Raw genomic sequence first — 18,602 nt, 5'->3', positions numbered from 1 at the left:
TATTAACTGTTATATTCTGTTTTTTTTTTTATTTTTACAGTAGCATTATTGATTCTACAGAATATAGCCAACCTGGATTTAGTGGCAGTTCCCAGGTATGAGAGTAATCTTCATATACATAGATATGCTGATAAACATTGTAGATACCTTTTTGAATCTGGAATGTTCAGAATATTTTCAGTGAAAGATTTGTTCTATTTTTCAGTGATTAAATCAAAGCAGCTAAACTCTTCCAATATATACATGCTTAATTATTTGTAGACTTTTTTTCTGTTGCTGTATGATGCAAATAATCCCTGGTGTATATATGTATTAGCTTCTGTCTTTTCATTGTTTGTATCTTGACCAGTCAGTGTAATTTTCATTCTTGAGGAAGTTGTTTCTGCATGCCCTAAGGGTATCTGTTTATCATCTTACTGAATAGGTAATAATTTCACTCCCACCCACATGCCATGTTTTTTAAGTCAGCGTTGAAAATGGAGCAAAAAACCTAATATGAATTATTGTTATATGGGAGGAATTCCTCAATTTGTTTGAATTTACTATAAAAAAATGTCATTGAAATAAAAACGTAATTTACTGTTAGGAAAACCAGGAGCGTTTTGATAGTAGTCTGTGAAGTAAAGACTATTTTACTGATTTTTCCCACAGTGAATTACATTTTGTAAAACATCAATATTTTAACTACCGGTACATATTTAGTATTTACTTGCCAGTGAAATTACACTATTAAGTATTTTGTATCAATAACATAAATTTGAGAGTAAAAAAAAACAGTTTTGTCAAGAGCAATATAGTTAGGAGTGCATAAACAGCGAGTATATGTACACGATTCAGCTTCCTGATATTTAAAGTATTGACTGACACCCCACAACCCCCCCCCCCCCCATCACTTGTTTCCTAAATTTGGTCCATTTATTCCAAATACCTGAAATTTCTTTGGTAAAGAGCTGGGGTAGTGCAGTGGTTAGAATGCATTATTGCAGGCTTAATCCTGCAATAGTTTAATCATGACCGGCTCAAGGTTGACTCAGCCTTCCATCCTTCTGAGGTCAGTAAAATGAGGACCCAGATTGTTGGGGGCAATATGCTGACTCTGCAAACTGCTTAGAGGGGGCTGTAAAGCACTGTGAAGCAGTATATAAATTCTATTGCTATTTGCAAAACTTTTCAGATAATCTCCCATCAACAATAGAACCAACATGATACTTTTTTCTGGAAAGGGCTGCCAGCCTCTCAGATTGTCTTTGGTTTACTTATAAAGAAACATATTCATTTACTCATTAAATTTGATTTATATGTCTGTCCATTTCACCAAGGAATCCGGTGTTTTTCTATCTTTGGTTTTGAATAGGGTTCTGGCATAGCCTTGTTCAGACTTATCTAAGGGTCCGTCTGGAATCACTGCTTGAAGGGCAATGGCAGCTCTGGCCAGGGGCGTCCCCATTACTGGATCAGGAGATTTGCTCATCAGTTGCGACTTATTCCGCTCCCAATTGGCCTTTTGCAATATGGTATTGGCTGTCCTTGAAAACCATCCAGAGGCTTCCTCTGGGCAAAATGCAGTGGTTTAGGTAGTTTATAGGTGCTATTTGTTAGGCCCATGCGGCACTACAACTCTGCAGAGTTGTGCATTAACTCCCAATTGGCTCCCTGGTGTTATGAATGGACCATTAATAAAGGGCCCGGTTACCTTCTTTAAAGCTCTACATGGCATAGAAGCGGGTGACTTGTGCGACTGCCAAGAACATCCACCTGCTCCACACAGTGGTAGGAGGAGCTCTCTTTTAAAGATAGGCATCTTATGTCTGAATGCATGCCTTCTTGCTGGTTGCTCCAGTTCTTTGGAATACGTCCCCACAATATATTCAATTCTGCTTGCCTTTAGAAAAGTTGTTTCCCCAGGTCCAGTTGAGTGGAGAACCCTCTTGGTTATCACATTTGGTCACCCATTTTATATTTTATGTACTGAGTTGTATGGGAGTATTTCTCCTGACAAAAGACTGTAAATCTTTGGAACAAGATACATTGGTGGTCCTAATGTTTATTTTCATAATCTGCCTCTTTCTTAACCTGCCAGAAGATCTAGGTTCAGCATTTTTTTTAGTTTGTAGTGTCCAAACCATATTGGTGTGAGAATAATGGACATTTGATTTTGTTATTGTTTTTTGAAACTTAGATATATAACTGTAAATTAGTTGAACTTCTCCCTTCACCTGTATATTACATAACTTTAAAAAATGAGATAAATATCTATTTGAAATATCTTAAGTACAATTTATAAAATGATGAGTATATTCAAAATAGTTGGACTAAGTTTGATTTATGAACATAATTTTTATTTTTCCTTCATTCAGACTAAGAAACAGCCATGGTATAATAGTACTTTAGCTTCAAGGAGGAAGAGACTTACAGCTCATTTTGAAGATTTGGAACAATGCTACTTTTCTACCAGGATGACTCGTCTATCAGGTAAATGCCTATTACCTTCTGAATAAAGTGGTTTATCGTGCCTCCCAATATCATCCTTCTGTTCGGCATAGTAATTTGCTATAGTTGGGATACGACAGGACAGGACAGGACAGGACAGGCTAGGACAGGACAGGACAGGATAGGACAGGACAGGACAGGACAGGACAGGACAGGACAGGACAGGATAATAGACATCTGCAGCCATAATATTATTGTATGATTCATCCCTTTCCTATATTCCTAATATTGTTTACTTCAAAATGATGTTTCTTATCTCTAAGCGACACATCCTGGTACGAGAGAAGTTCCTTGAGGATGGGTTCAGCACAAGTCCGAAAGCTCAGAAGACTAAACCTCTGGTCCTGGTGATAGACCCAGATTGGATCCTGAACTATGTTTCTTTTTTTCTTGCTGTTCGCCTTCTATTTTTTTCTGTATAAATCTTAGGGTTATATTTTTTCTTGGATGTTGGAGTGCTTGTTCATAGGTGTTACAGGTAGTACTCGACTTACAATCATAATTGAGCCCAAAATTTCTGTTGTTAAGTGAAACATGATAAGTGAGTTTTACCCCATTTTATGACCTTTCTTGCCACATCTGTTAAGTGAATCACTGCATTTGATGCATTAGTAACCTGGTTGTTAAATGAATAGGGCTTCCCCATTGACTTTGCTTGTCAGAAACTGCAAAGATCATAACTGAAAAATGGTCATAACTCACTTTTTTCATTGCCGTTGTAACTTTGAATGGTCACTAAATGTACTGTTGTAAGTCGAGGACTACCTATATATGTATTATCCTGGAGACCAATGTCACATCTCAGTCCCCTTCCATATGGTTAGATTTCCACTACAGTGTAATTCAATTCTTCTGTAGTTCACCTCATAAGACATTCCTCCTCAAACCACTGGACAGACAACCTGTTTTCCTCAACATCTGGCAGACATTTTTCATGACATATCCTTATCTCTCCCTAGATCTATCGTGTACAAAATAAAAGAGTTTTACACTGATTACATCCCAGCTTTGTAATAAGAAAGTGGTTTAAAATATCAATTATAGTATAATTTATAACATCCATTGGGATTTGTATTCATATTATATAAATGGTATGGAGTTACATTGCAGCAAGTTTGACGGGATGCTTTTCTCATGTCTTAAATAGTTGAAAAGTTATTTTCCCTCTCAAACTATATTTGCTAGTTTTACTAAGAGATTTAGAATTAGGCAAACTAATAGAAGACTACCTTTACATTGTATGTATTTTCCACAGAAGTACTTGGTTATGCCCAAATCATGCTTGTGGGGGATGACATCTGTGTGTACCTACTATATCATCTGATAGGCGTCAGGCTGGGAAAGGATGATGAAAGATTATATATGACTTTCAGGTATTCTGCTTAAATTCTGTATTTGCTGTGTACTGCAGAACGTATTTTCAGATCTTAATGGACTACATATATAACCATTTCTATGTTAGTCCCGCAGATTAGAAAAAAAAATAGTATTTAATTGAACTGTAAACATATAGTGGCAGTTACTGAAACTATGTTTACCATTTTTCCCTTCTTGTAAACTTTTAAATTGCATTCTTTCCTCCCTGCTTTTCCCATTTAGATGATAGTAGAACCTCAAACCAGCTGGATGAATTTCAAGAGTGCCTGTCTAAGTTTACTCGCTACAATTCTGTTCGACCTTTGGCAACACTATCTTATGCAAGTGATCTCTACAACGGATCTAGCATAGTCTCAAGGTAATCAATACCTGTTTGAGTGCTATAAATCCTGAGAATTTATAATTTGACAAAACTCTTCATTTATTTGCAGACAGTTTTATTCAGAGGACTTTGTGAAGTTAGATGTTGTTTATATTATCTTAATATTTGCTTTTTAAAGCTTATTTTCATTCTTTACAATTAGCATAAGTCACTACACTAGTTTTGAAATAATTAAGAGATGGAATAATCCATTCATAATTTCTGATCTGTTGTTACAATAGTAATAATAAATTGAATATAGATTCATATCCATATTTATATAAATATATTTAATTTATTTATTACATTTAGTCTACATAAAATGGAGAAAATATTACAAATGCCAGTAGGAAATCATCTATTTTATAGAAGTACAACATAATATATTGAAGTCCAATGTGTTTTGGAAAATTCTTTTATCAAAAACAGTGTGCTTACCAGCTAAAACATAGGCAAAAGAATTTTCCAAGTTATTCTAGAGTTATTCACAGGGATGATGCTGGAATTGCCATATTAGTTTGGTTGACATTTTAAGTATATACATTTCAGAGTGTGTTACTTTTTAGTGCTGCTGAAAACGTTCCTTAAATTTATCTTGTTGTCTTTAGGATCATCTATAATAAACGGGCTATCCTTATGGGTAATTTACTTTGGTCAATGTTAGTCAGTTTTAATCTCAAAGGCAGCTGGACTGAATTTAAGCAATGCCAGTCCAATTTCAAGGAAATGTTGAAAAGAAACGTTTTGTTTCTGTTCTGTATTCTCAATAAATTTAGTACAATATTCTCATTTAAAAGGTGGGGTGGTGGTGGTGGTGGTAAAAGTCACCTTCCCAGGCAAGTAAATATAGTAGTAGTAATTTACCAGACCACAAGGTGGCAACCTTAGTTTACTTTACAGGTAATGTTGGTAATAACAAGAACTGTAACTGTTTGATAAAAATAGTTCATTGGCAAGATCTCATACCATCTGTATTCACCAAAGGAACATATGAAGCATTTTCTTTATTTCTAAATGAGTGAAATTTTTCAGAACTTATGAGCCAATATTGACATTTCAAAAAGTAGAACTGCTTTTAATTTAATTTGTGTGTGTGTGTATTACATAGTGTTAGGATTGTGTAGCAAACTGACCAGCAAACTTGATAAGGTAATTGTTATTTTCTCAAAATTGTGGAAAAACAGATACTTCCTACATTTTACTTTTTAAAAATGTCAATACTTTCTCTCCTGTTGTTCTCAAATGTTGCCAAGTCCTTTATTTAAAAAAGTACTCTCAATTGGAAGCACCAGGCAGACAGAAACACATTTTACTACTCCAGAAATTGAGAGAACCATGTTGTATCTGTGATATAATTTAAGATGAAGTCAGTTTGCAGCCTAAATTTAGCATCCTAAACGTGGCTGAATATATAGATTTCAAGCGTAGACTTGTAAGAATTAAATGTGCAAACCCTTATACTTTTATGTTGTGTTTTGTGCTCTTGATATTTACATTGTTAAAGTTTTCCCCTTCATTTATGAAGAAATTGAAGGATTCTAAATTTTTAATTAAAATTAAAAAAATAAAAATTAAATTAAGTTTGCCTTTTTCCAGTTTTTCCCCGTCCTCTTTTTTTCCTTTTAAAAAGGAAATAGTTATGTATTAGTCCCCTAACCAAGAAGACAGCAGCTTTTTTATATGATTGGATTCGCAGTTAATGAAACTAATCTTAAAGAAGAGTGCATTTGCTTTTTTCTGAAGGTTCTTGTTCAATCATTTTTTGAGTGGCTTAGTAATCACACATAACAGATTATCCCTTAACAGTTCAGGAATATATAACTTTGTTTAGTCATTATAGAGAAAAATCCTTCAAAAATTTTCAGTTTCAGTAGTGTGATGGCATCCCTTGACCTAACTGCACTAGTAGACTTAAGATACAATTAGGAGGAGTGCTTAAATCATTTGGGAAACCAATTCCCAGGGACAACTTGATGGCATCAAGATGATCCCCTTGACTTTCATCATAGGATAGATTAATTTAAATAGTTTTAAAAACTCATATTGCAGATTCCTTGATTTTTCCCATGGGACTTTAGTAAAGTTTCATCAACAGATATGGCAGCCTCATGTCATAATTGTATATATCACCCTCTCAGATACATAGTATGATGTATTCCTGTATCCCATTATCTATCACAGTGCTCCCCAACCGTTGCGGCTTGGCGGCCTGGCTGGGTGGAAAAGGGGAACTGCGCCATGGCTCCATTCATGCAAGAGAGAAGAGAAGCCCGAGAAGCTTTTGGGGTGCGGTTTCACCCTCTTTCAGGCACACCAAAAGCTTTTGCAAAGGGACAGAAGGCCTGAAGCAGGACGAGATCACTCCCTCAAAGCCTTTCATCCATTTACAAAAGCTTTTGGTGTGGAGAAGAGAAGCCTTCAGACTCACCAAGGTTGCCTGATGCTCCAAAAATGGATCCGATGTCCTGCGCAGCAGCCTTGGTGAGTCAGTGAAGCTGAGCAGGGGATGCTTTTAGAGCATCGGGAACAGGCGTCTTGGCAGCCCAGCTGGGAGTGGGGGAGAGGGAAACTGGGCTTCGTGAGCGGGGACTGACGTGTGCGTGCAGCTTCACTCATGCAACAAAGAAGCCTTTGGGGCACTGCTCAGCAAATGGAGCTGCGTGTGCACACACTGGCCTCTAGCGTGGCCCGGTTCCAAATAGGTCACCGCCCGGTAGTCGGCTGTGGCCTGGGAGTTGAGGACCCCTGATCTATCACACACAAATTTTCTCATTCTTCTTGTATTTATGTAATTTTAACCGTTGTGTCTTATTCCATATCATCAAGGGATTGAAGCAAGTCATCTTTCTACAAGTTCACCATGATGTATGTGACTTGCAGCATGATTTCATTTCTGAATGGGCTGAAATACTTTTAATATACTGGAAAAAAAACCATTTGATCTCTGTTCATTTGTTTTACCTCTAAACTAGGTAGCTAGAGTTATTGTGGTGCTTAAAAGTTTCTGAACGCTTGAACTTTCAATATTTCTGCATAAATATGACCTGAATGTTATCTGTTCTCCACATGTTCCAAAACTAGATAAAGCAAACCCAAGTAAATAAATGAGTCAAACACATTATATTTGTTCATTTATGTATAGAGGAAAATAATCCAAAGCAACATATTTGTATGTGGCAAAAGTATGTGAATCTTTGCTTTCAGTCCCTCCCCTCCCTCCCACCAGGCAGCAATAAGTACAATTAAGCATTCCTGATAACCGTTATTCAGTCCTGCACATCAGCTTGGAGGAATTTACCCCACTCCTCCTTACAGAATATCTTCAATTCAGGGACCATGGTGGGCTTCCTCAAATGAACTGCCCACTTCATAACATTTTTCATAACATTTCCATAACATTTTTGTAGCATTTAGGTCAGGATTTTAACTTGGCCATTCAAAAATATCAACTTTATTCTGCTTTAACCGGTCTTTGGTCATACAACTTCTGTGCTTTTTGAGCTTCAATTCATGGACAGATTTTCTAACCTTTTCTGTTTCTAAAATTTGCTAGTACAATTCAGAATTCATAGTTCAATCAATCATGTAAAACTGTCTTGGTCCAGAGGCAGCAAGGCAGATCCAAACTGTACTTTCACCACCATGTTTCACAGATAAAATAAAGTTCTTATGTTGGAATGCAGTGTTTTCTTTTCACCAAACTTAACACTTTTCATTCAAGCCAAAAAATTTCTATTTTGGTCTCATTCTTTCAATATCCTCCTAACTTTTCCATGTGGTCTTTTGCAATCTGGAAATGTGCAGCATTGTTCTTTTTGAGAATAGTAACTTTCTCCTTGCAACCCTGCCATGTACATCATTGTTGATCAGTGTTCTGATGGTGGTTTCATGAATGCTGACATTCACAAATGCAGGAGTTCCTTAGGCATTATAATGCAGTTCTGTAAGATCTCCCAGAGTATTAACATGCCTTGCTCTTGGCATGATCTTGATTGGTCAATTTCTCCTGGGAACAGTAGTAATGGTGTTGAATTGGAGGTGCTCAGATATCTCCTTTGTTCAATCTTTGAAACACTTCCACATCCTTGAGTAGTGGATCCCCAGAACAGAATTGTATAAAGAACAGAATTCTGTTCTTTATACAAGGCAGGACCTCCCACATACAACCAATTATCACCTTGATTGAAACACCTGGCTCTAAATTCTGCTTCAGATGAACTGATGATCCTAGAGTTCACATACTTTTGCCACACAGAAATAAGCAGTTTTGGGTTACTTTCCTCAATAAATCAATAAGTATAATGTTTTTCACTCTTTCGTTTAGCTGGATTATCTCTTCCTCATTTTAGGGGTTATATGGAGAACAGATCACATCTTAAATATTAAAAATGAAAAGGTTCACAAACATTTTACCACTATAGATAAATATTAATGAAGACATCATTTAGAAGAGGTAGTGGTAGATTTTTATTGTTAAAGAAAAAATAGAGTTTATTTCAGACCATTATAAAACTATTGATGGAATAGCTTTTATGCCATTTATAGTCTAAATTTTGATACACATTTTTGTGCAGAGAAAATGTACCTTATATTGTGAAAATGTGTGTAACAACAGTAAACAGAATTTCTCTGCCCCTGTTTTTGGACTTTGTAAATTAGATACATGTACAGAGGAGCAGGTAATTTCTGAAGAAATAGAATACTTCTGTCTCAGAGAACTGATATTGGTATTCTCCAACAGGTTTGTTTAATGGAAGAGATGGCAAGCTTTTGGTGTTATAAGACACATTTGGAATTCTGAGAGATCTGACCATAAAATAGAATATTGGCAAAACCTGACTGGCTGTCAGGAAGGCACAGCTGTTCATGCAATATGTATGAAAAGCCAAAGACCAATACATCCTGTAAGTGAAATCCATTCCCATTTAAAAATAACTGGACTCTATAAATTCAGTAGTTGCTAATCAAGTGTAATGGATTTCTTTTCTCAGAAAACTAGATGGACAAGTAAAAGCAGGTTATACTCCCCATGTACAAGAAATTCCGCAAAATAAATTAATTAGTTTGAACCCACTTTGTTTTGACAAAATATGTGAAAGCTCTTTGTATAAGGAATAAATTTTTTAGTGTAAGCAGATGGATTACATTGATTAGTTGCATTGAATTGGTTCAGCTTTGGTAACTGAAGAGAACTCATATCTTGACTTATAGATGTTCCAAGGACAACAAGAGTGTCCTAGGGGTGGGTTGGCTATTTTAATTAATTTAAAATGGCAGTATGAGATCGATAAAATCCACATTCAGTTATCTCTTTTATTCAGTTTTTCCATTGTCTTCCCTCAGACTTTCCAAATATCTATTTTCCTAGTTTATCATGTGCCCTGAATACGTGAGATTCTGCTTGCTGGTCATTGCTTCAGGGGAACAGTCAGGCTTTATTTGATTATGGACAGATTGATTTGCTCTTGCAATGCATGACACCCTTACTAATATTTTCCAACTGCATAATTGGAAAAGCATTTGGATTCTTTCTCAGTGTCCAGATTTAACTGCTGTGCATTACCCCTGGGAAGACCATTGTTTTAATAGTTCTGATCTTTCTTGTTGTTGAAATGCCCTTTTCTTCGATGATATTGTCTAAGATTGCCATTCCGCCCTCCTAGGATTAATTTCCTCTTTACTTCTGCAGCGATCTCCATCAGAGAGGTTCAGAGTTGCTGTCTCTGTCTGCAGGACACTGCAAACTTCAGAGGATTGCAGTGGTCCCAGGTTGCCTTTCTTCCCTTTTCTCATCCTGTAGAATATTATGTCACCAGCATGAGGTTTCTAAGGCTATCCAATGGGGACTAACATTTCTGCAGCATTGGCATCTTCCCTTGTCAGTTTGAACATGCAGGCTCCTGCCATATGGGAACCTTTGGATTTCTGTTATATTTTGAAAAAAACCTGGCTCAACTGTGTAAGCAAAAAGGATGTGAAAAATATCCTGATGCTCCAGCTTGTTCTGGATTTTGAATATGTATACTTGTGTGCTACAAAAAATATTGCATTGAAATATTGCTATTGGAATTTCAGTCAGCCAGAGTATTCTGTTCTTTTTTGTGTTTGAGCATTTCTGAAAATCTTTCATTTAACTAAAACTTACTATTCTCCCTTCTTATACAAATGAATGGTGCTTTTTTTAATTGCTTAAATACGATCCACATTGTGTGTGTGTGTGTGTGTGTGTGTGTGTGTGTGTGTGTGTGTGTGTATTTGCTACTCGTGTGCAGAATGTGGATCATGCTGATGCTTTACTGTCAAATACCAGAATACCAAATGTAGTACAATCAAGTGAGAGAGAAACGGGGCTGAAAAAAAAAGTCCAAAAATGAATGGTACAGATTGAAAATCTTATCTTCCAACATTTCCGGAATTAAAGCTGAGTTTTCTTGTGGCAAACAAAAAGAAAATTTTGCAATCCTCCAAATAATACCAGGTTCAAACAATAATAAAGATTGCAATACTGAAGACTTTTCAGTAAATGACCAGTCATAAGTTGAAGACTATATGTTGAGCATCTTTGATTTCTTGCCAGAATCACTGCAAACTGCTCTCCCCGGTTCTTGCTCCCGGATCCAAGATATTCTCTGTGGATTGCTCAACCCCTGATACATTTTGGCCAGGGTCTTAGTATCTCCATTTTGTCTGAGCTTTTGAATGGCTGTGGAATCTCACTGCAAGTGCTTATATTGTTCATTATTGAGTTTTAATTCTAGGCATATTTCCATATTCTGAATATGGAAATTTGCATATTCTGAATTTGGAAAATTCAGTGGAAATTTTTGAGTTACCAGTGGAACTTTTTGTAAAAATTTAGTTTTAATAATTAATGTTAAGCTACTGATATTTTAGAGATGTCATTGTGAATGTTGATGATATATCATACAAACACATTAAACACCTCTTCAGTTAGCAAATGTTATTTTTATCTATGTAACAAACAAAGCTATAGGCATGCAGTATATCTGTAAAAGCAGAGAAGAAATAGCAAATTCTCAAGGTTTTTTGCTCTATAGCTGCAGATTTTTCTTTAAGAAAACATTTTATGCTAGAAGTGTGAACTTATATGAAACTAATGTGAATGCTTTATGCTCGTGCAAATAAATTGTGTGTGTGTATCTTGAGAAGAATTCAGCCAAAGTGTATTTTTATAAATGTCTAATTCATGTGATAATAATGATAAAATGAATTGTATGTTACTATTACAATTATATATTGATATTAAAAATGTATATGACATTAACCTTTGTGTTCTGACATGCTATAGCCTTTTTGGCATATATTATTTTCATAGTTTGGAAGTGATTGTGCTATCCATGACAGTCAATGCTAATTGATGAACAGGGGTTCAGTAACCTAGTGTCATTAGTTTATTCTATATCAGATGGAAATGGAGGTTTTAATATGCTAATATGAATACAGAAAAGAAAGTTTGTAATCTGAGTATTTGAAGACAGATGTGAAAAAGTGTTACCAAAAATACTAGAAAGTAAATAACAAGACAAAAGTAGCCCAAATTGCTTTTTTGCCTATTTAAGTGTGACAGTTTCCTAATGCAATCTTACATATATTTGATCAGTCTGAAGCAAAATGTCTCTTTCAGGATCAAATTATGTTATTAAAGTAAAATATATCCAAAAAGACTAGTTTGGAGATAAATAAAGAATAATATTTAATAAAATAGAAATCAGCATTGTACCCAAGTTTTTCCTTATCTCTTGTTTTGTTTTTGTTTTTCTTTTCTTTTTCTTTTCTTTTTTTTTTGCATAAATTTTTTTATTTTTATTTCTCATAAACATATTTAAGTGTACAGTCTCTTATCCATCATTAATCATTGATCATTCATCTTATCCTTTAACTTCCATTTTTATTTGTTCAGGGCTACTCTTTTACTATTTCTTCTTTGTTTTACCACAACCTTTCCTCTTCTTCTTCCATTCTCTCTCTTCTTCTGTCCCTTTCTACTTTCTTCATTCCTCCTCTCCTCCCCTTCTACTTCACCTCCTCTTCCCCACTCCTCTCTTCTTCCTCCCTTTCTAACTCTCTCTTCTACTCTTCTTACCCCTCCCTTTTCTTCCTCTCCTTTTCCCTCTCTTCTATCCCTCTCTCTCCTTTCCTCTCTTCTCCCCTCTTTCTATTCCTCTCTCCTTTCCCACTCCTTTGTTGTATCCATTTTCAACTTAATCTAGAATGGTATTCGAGCAGCCCCGATTTTCTATTTACATATATCTTCATTTCAAATTCTTTTTTGTTTAATAATTACATCTGTTTTATCATTCATGTACACTTTTATAGTAATACTTTTTCTCTTCCCCCCCTTCCCCCTTTTCCATTTACCTAGGCGTCATCTGAGTTTCTATTCTTTTTATTGTTTTTTCTCTTATTTGTCTTTTCCCTATCCACTTCCTTTCTCTATCTTTATTTATATTTCTTTTCTAACCAATCATAAAAACCTCCCCATGTCTTGAAATACATTGATTCCTCTTTATCTTTTATTCTCAATGTTAATCTATTCATTTCTGCACATTCTAAAATTTTCTTTATTATCTCTCCTTCCGACGGGATTTTATCTGCTTTCCAGTTTTTTGCAAATACTATTCTAGCTGTTGTTATTATGTGAATTATCAAAGATATATCTTCTTTGCTATATTTCTCTGGTAGTATTCCCAATAAGAATATCTCTGCTCTTAGCTCTATTCGTTGCTGTAGCATTTCCTCTAACCATATCTGTATTTTAACCCAATAGTTCTTTGCTTCTTTACATGTCCACCACATATAGTAATATGATCCTGGCAGTTGATGACATTTCCAACATTTAGCTGATTTATCTTTGAACATTCTAGCTAATCTTTCTGATGGCATATGCCATCTATAAAACATCTTATACAAATTATCTTTATATGCTGTTGCCATTGTTAATTTATAATTTCTCTCCCATAATTGTTGCCATTTCTCCAATTCAATAGTATAACCAAAGTTTTTTGCTCATGCTATCATTCTTTCTTTTACTTCTTCATCTTCTAATTCAATTCACAATAAATATTTATATAATTTCTTAATCATTTTTTCCTCTGTTCCTGTCAGTATCTCATCTAATTCTGATTTTCCCAAATTAAAACCATACTATCTACAGTCTGCTTCAAATCTTGATTGTATTTGCAATCCTGTATACCAGTCTATCTCATTCCCTTGCTTTTCTAACTCTTGCTTTTGCTTCAATTCTCCCCGTTCTGTTAAAATATCCTTGTATCTAATAATATTCCCCATATTTACAATATTTGGATATGTCAAAGTTTCTGTTGTTGAAAGCCACATTGGTATGTTCAAATAATGTTTTTCTTTCAATCTCTCCAACACTAATAACAAGCCATTTCTTACACAATGTCTCTGGAAATATCCATGTATCCTTTGTTTCCCATACCATAGGAAAGTGTGCCAACCTAGTTGTAAATCATGCCCCTCCAATGTCAATAGTCTTATGTTTCTCAATAAAATCCATTCCTTAACCCACGTTAATGCTGCTGCTTGGTTACATAGTTCCCAATCCAAACCCACCTCTAGTTCTTGCATCTTGTAGCATTTTTATATTAATTCTTGCTCTTTTTCCTTGCCATACATATTTCCATATTATTCTCTTCAAATTTTCAAAGTACTTTTTCTCTAATTTTATTGGTATCGTTTATTTATTTATTTATTTGTTTAAATTTCTATACCGCCCTTCTCCAAATAGGACTCAGGGCGGTGCACAGCCTAAGTAAAAACAAAGCATACAAAATTTAAAAAAACAGTATTAAAATAATTAAATATTCTGGCCGTAAATTAAAACAACCCAATTTAAAACCAATTTAAAATTTAGCTCAAGCCAGCCCAGCTAGTTGAAATAAATAAGTTTTCAGGGCCCGACGAAAAATCCGGAGGTCTGTTATTATACGTAACTCCGGGGGAAGGTTATTCCAGAGGGTGGGCGCCGTCACAGAGAAGGCTCTCCCCCTGGGGGTCGCCAGCCGACATTGTCTGGCGGACGGCACCCTGAGGAGGCCCACTCTGTGCGAGCGTACTGGCCGGTGGGAGGCTATTGGTGGCAGTAGGCGGTCTCGTAAGTACCCCGGCCCTAAGCCATGGAGCGCTTTAAAGGTGGTCACCAACAACTTGAAGCGCACCCGGAAGACCACCGGGAGCCAGTGCAGCTCGCGCAGGAGAGGTGTCACATGGGAGCGCCTCGTCGCCCCCATAATCCCCCGCGCGGCCGCATTCTAGACCAGCTGGAGCCTCCGGGTGCACCCCAGGGGGAGCCCCATGTAGAGAGCGTTGCAGTAGTCCAGGCGGGAAGTGACTAGTGCCTGAGTGACTGTGCGTAGAGAGTCCCGATCTAGAAAGGGGCGCAACTGGCGTATCAGGCGAACCTGATAAAAAGCCCCCCTGGCCACGGCCGTCAAATGGTCTTCTAAAGACAGCTGTGTGTCCAGGAGGATGCCCAAGTTGCGAGCCCTCTCCGTGGGGGCGAGTGATTCGCCCCCAATAGCCAGCGATGGCGTCAGCTGGCTATATCGGGACGCTGGAAGCCACAGCCACTCGGTCTTGGAGGGGTTGAGTCGGAGCCTGTTTCTCCCCATCCAGGCCCGCACGGCCTCCAGGCACTGGGACATCACTTCAAGGGCATCGTTGGGGTGGCCTGGGGTGGAGATGTACAGCTGGATGTCATCAGCGTACTGATGGAACTCCACCCCGAAGCCACGGATGATCGCACCCAGCGGCTTTACATAAATGTTGAACAGAAGGGGCGAGAGGACCGACCCTTGTGGCACCCCACAAGCAAGGTGCCTTGGGGTCGACCGCTGCCCCCCCGTCAACACAGATTGCGACCGGTCAGAGAGGTAGGAGGAGAACCACCGCAGAACGGTGCCCCCCACCCCCAACCCCGCCAACCGGTGCAACATGATACCATGGTCGATGGTATCAAAAGCCGCTGAGAGGTCTAACAGGACCAGGATAGAGGAGCAACCCCTATCCCGAGCCCTCCAGAGATCATCCACCAACGCGACCAATGCCGTTTCCGTGCTGTGCCCAGGTCGGAAGCCAGACTGGAGCGGGTCTAGATAGACAGTTTCATCCAGGTACCGGGGAAGCTGTTGTGCTACCACACTCTCAACAACCTTCGCAACAAAGCGAAGGTTGGAGACTGGACGATAGTTAGCCAAAACAGCCGGATCCAGAGAGGGCTTCTTGAGGAGGGGCCTCACAACCGCTTCTTTCAAAGCGGCCGGCAGGACCCCCTCACTCAAAGAAGCGTTAACAATCTTCTGGAGCCAGCCTCGTGTCACCTCCCGGGAAGCCAGTACCAACCAGGAGGGACACGGGTCCAATAAACATGTGGTCGCATTCAGCCGTCCCAGGACCCTGTCCATGTCCTCGGGAGCCACAGGATCGAACTCCCCCCAGATAACACTCTCAAGACCTGCCTCAGTCATCCCATCCGGACATACCCAGTCAGAGGCCAGCCCTTCCCGAATCTGAGCGATTTTGTCATACAGATACTGCACAAAGTCCTCAGCTCGGCCCTGCAAGGGGTCATCCCGCGCTTCCAGATGGAGGAGGGAGCGGGTCACCCTAAACAGGGCGGCCGGGCGATTATCTGATGACGCGATAAGAGCGGCAAAATAGCTAGATTTTGCCGCTTTTATTGCCACTAGGTAGGTCTTAATATGAGACCTCACCAGTGTTCGGTCGGATTCGGAGCGGCTGGTCCTCCAACTACTCTCCAGGCGTCTTTTCCGGCGCTTCATCTCCCTAAGCTCCTCGGAGAACCAAGGAGCTAGGTGAGTTCGGTGCCGGGTCAGAGGCCGCAAAGGCACGACACGGTCCAAGGCCCCGGCAGCTGCACTATCCCAGGCGGCCACCAGGTCCTCAGCCGAGTCGTGAGCCAGAGTCTCAGGAAATGGCCCAAGCTCCATCTGGAACCTATCAGGGTCCATCAGGCGCCTGGGGCGGAACCACCTGGTCGGTCCCACCTCCCTGCGGCGGGGTGCAGCGGTTAGAAAGTCCAGTCGAAGGAGCGAGTGGTCAGACCATGACAAGGGTTCGATGACTATATCCCCTGTATCAAGGCCACTCGACCACTGACCAGAGACAAAAACTAAGTCCAGAGTGTGTCCACCCATGTGAGTGGGGTCATGAATTAACTGAGTAAGGTCCATGGCCGTCATGGAAGCCATGAACTCCCGAGCCACCTCAGACGTTTCGCCGACAGATGGCAGGTTGAAATCCCCCATGACTAGAAGTCTGGGGGTACCAACCGCCACCTCAGCTATGACGTTGAGCAGCTCAAGCAGGGCCGTTGTTTGAAAGAGAAATAACAGTTTTGGTAATATGTTCATCTTTATTAATGCTATTCTTCCCATTAATGATAGTTGCAGATTCCTCCATTTCTCCAAGTCTGTTTCAATTTGCTTTTTCAATTTATAGTAATTATCTTCCTTTATCTTCTTTTATCTCAAAAGGGAAAGTATTAATTGATTTCATATAATTGATTCATATAAAGATCCAGCCAAGAATCCTTTTAGAATAAAATAAACTTTTATTTGAGGAAACAGTGTATATCTATTGAAATTGGATGTGGACAGAATATCCACATTCTTGCTGTAATAAACTACATAACTCATTGCGCTCATTGATTTACGCTATTGCAGAGATTTGTTTTGTCCCAAGTAGCTTTTGCATACTCATAAAATAGGTTATTGATAGGGATGATGTTTCGATAGATGAATCTGGATAATACATTCTAATTTCAAAGTTATATTTCTGTGTAATGCCAGATTAGCCAACAGGTGAGAAATTTCAAAAATTAATATTTGTCAATGTAGTAACAATGTAGTGTGATGTAATTTTAATTGTAAGGGGAAATCCAAAAAGTTACTAAAATATTTTTTTATAGGTAAAATAAAAATTATGTACCTTTTACCTAGATAAAAGTTATTTCTTTTATTAGCTTTTTGCCTTTCCCATTACAATGAAACAGAAGTTGATACAGCAATTCAGTTAAGATTGTTATGGAATAAATTCTTGATTGTAAAACCTTTCTTGAGACAGATCAGAAAACACATTACAAGGCAATCAAATACAGTGCAAAGTACAGTTCTGTTTGGAAGCCTTTATGGACTTTTTCTCCTGTTTAACTTTATATAAATTGTAGTTATTTGGGTAAGGTAATAATTTTTACTTCAAAAATAATACTAGACTTATTTAGCTCACAATTTCAGAGCAAATATTTTAACTAGGGACTCGTGGACATGAAGCCCTAGAATTTTATAACTGGAATTTGATTGTCAACCGTCCTGTTGGCATGAACAGCAAAAGAAACTCCTGGGACATTTTTATTACCAAGAGTAAAACTTTACTGACAGATCCATACAGACACAGAAGAAGCGAATCCAGTTCTGAAGTTTTGGCACAAAGCGCAGTATAATGATGCTCCTTTTCCTTTCCCCAGGCTGCCCAGTGTCCACTGTCCACCAAATCCAGATTAAACATTTTATTTTGGGAAAACAGACTGCACCTTTTGAAAGTATTCAGTTCATGACCTTGGGGTTGTAAGATTTTCTCAGGCTGCAAACTGCTCACATAGATTCCTTCTCTCGCTCCCAGCTTCCCAGACATTCCAATCATACCCCTCCCTGCAAGCAGAAAGAGGACTTTTGCAAGTCAACTTTGACATGGATTTTAATTGGTCTTATATGAAAAATAATTAGATTCATTATATTTTTGGATATATTTAATAAGTTCATATGTTTAAAACCAGGACAATTCCAGTTAGTGTAAGAGATAATGGGGCCCTATCATGTCATATCACATTATCTGTTAGGTCCAGTAAACATGAAAAAGAAGTTGATTTAGTTTCACCTTAAGATCATAATAAATATGCTTAATATTTTTAACACCCTAGTCACTGATTTGTTAATATAAATTACTCCAGTTCTTCATTAGTTGTTTACAAACAACTAATGTTGAATCATAGAATCATCCAAAATTTCAATACTGATTATATCTCAGATGTTTTAGATGCTGCTGAGCAGCTGAACTAAATGTGAAATCAAGAGATGATTAACAGTATTTATATACTCGATTGGTATAGCCATCCATCTAAAACCAGTGGGTGGAGAACAATTATAACAACAATTAAAGAAGTTAAAACACAGCACAAAACAAATTAAATACAAATAGCAGCCAAATAGCATTATAATCTGTTGATATCAACATAACCAGGAAATGAAACCCTTCACATACTCGGGACCCCAAGCCCAAACACATAGCTAAGTCTTCAAGGCCTTCCGAAAAG

The 18,602-nt window shown here is 38.0% G+C and overlaps 1 protein-coding gene across 2 annotated transcripts in view; it reads left to right on the top strand.

Moving 5' to 3' along the window:
- The window catches only part of COP1 (COP1 E3 ubiquitin ligase), a 133,591-nt gene that overhangs the window by 26,477 nt on the left and 88,512 nt on the right, over positions 1 to 18,602 (top strand). For both annotated transcript variants that reach the window (XM_070939228.1, XM_070939227.1), the window contains exons 9-11: positions 41 to 95; positions 2,358 to 2,472; positions 4,090 to 4,225. In XM_070939228.1, the coding sequence (XP_070795329.1) occupies positions 41 to 95; positions 2,358 to 2,472; positions 4,090 to 4,225 (306 nt within the window). The remainder of the gene's footprint in view (positions 1 to 40; positions 96 to 2,357; positions 2,473 to 4,089; positions 4,226 to 18,602) is intronic.

This window comes from Pituophis catenifer, unplaced genomic scaffold (assembly GCF_029215685.1).
Source record: "Pituophis catenifer annectens isolate HBS135680 unplaced genomic scaffold, rPitCat1.0.hap2 SCAF_3, whole genome shotgun sequence".
NCBI lineage: Eukaryota > Metazoa > Chordata > Lepidosauria > Squamata > Colubridae > Pituophis > Pituophis catenifer.
The sequence above is the reverse complement of the archived record's forward strand: the minus strand, read 5'-3'. Positions and strand labels throughout refer to the sequence as shown.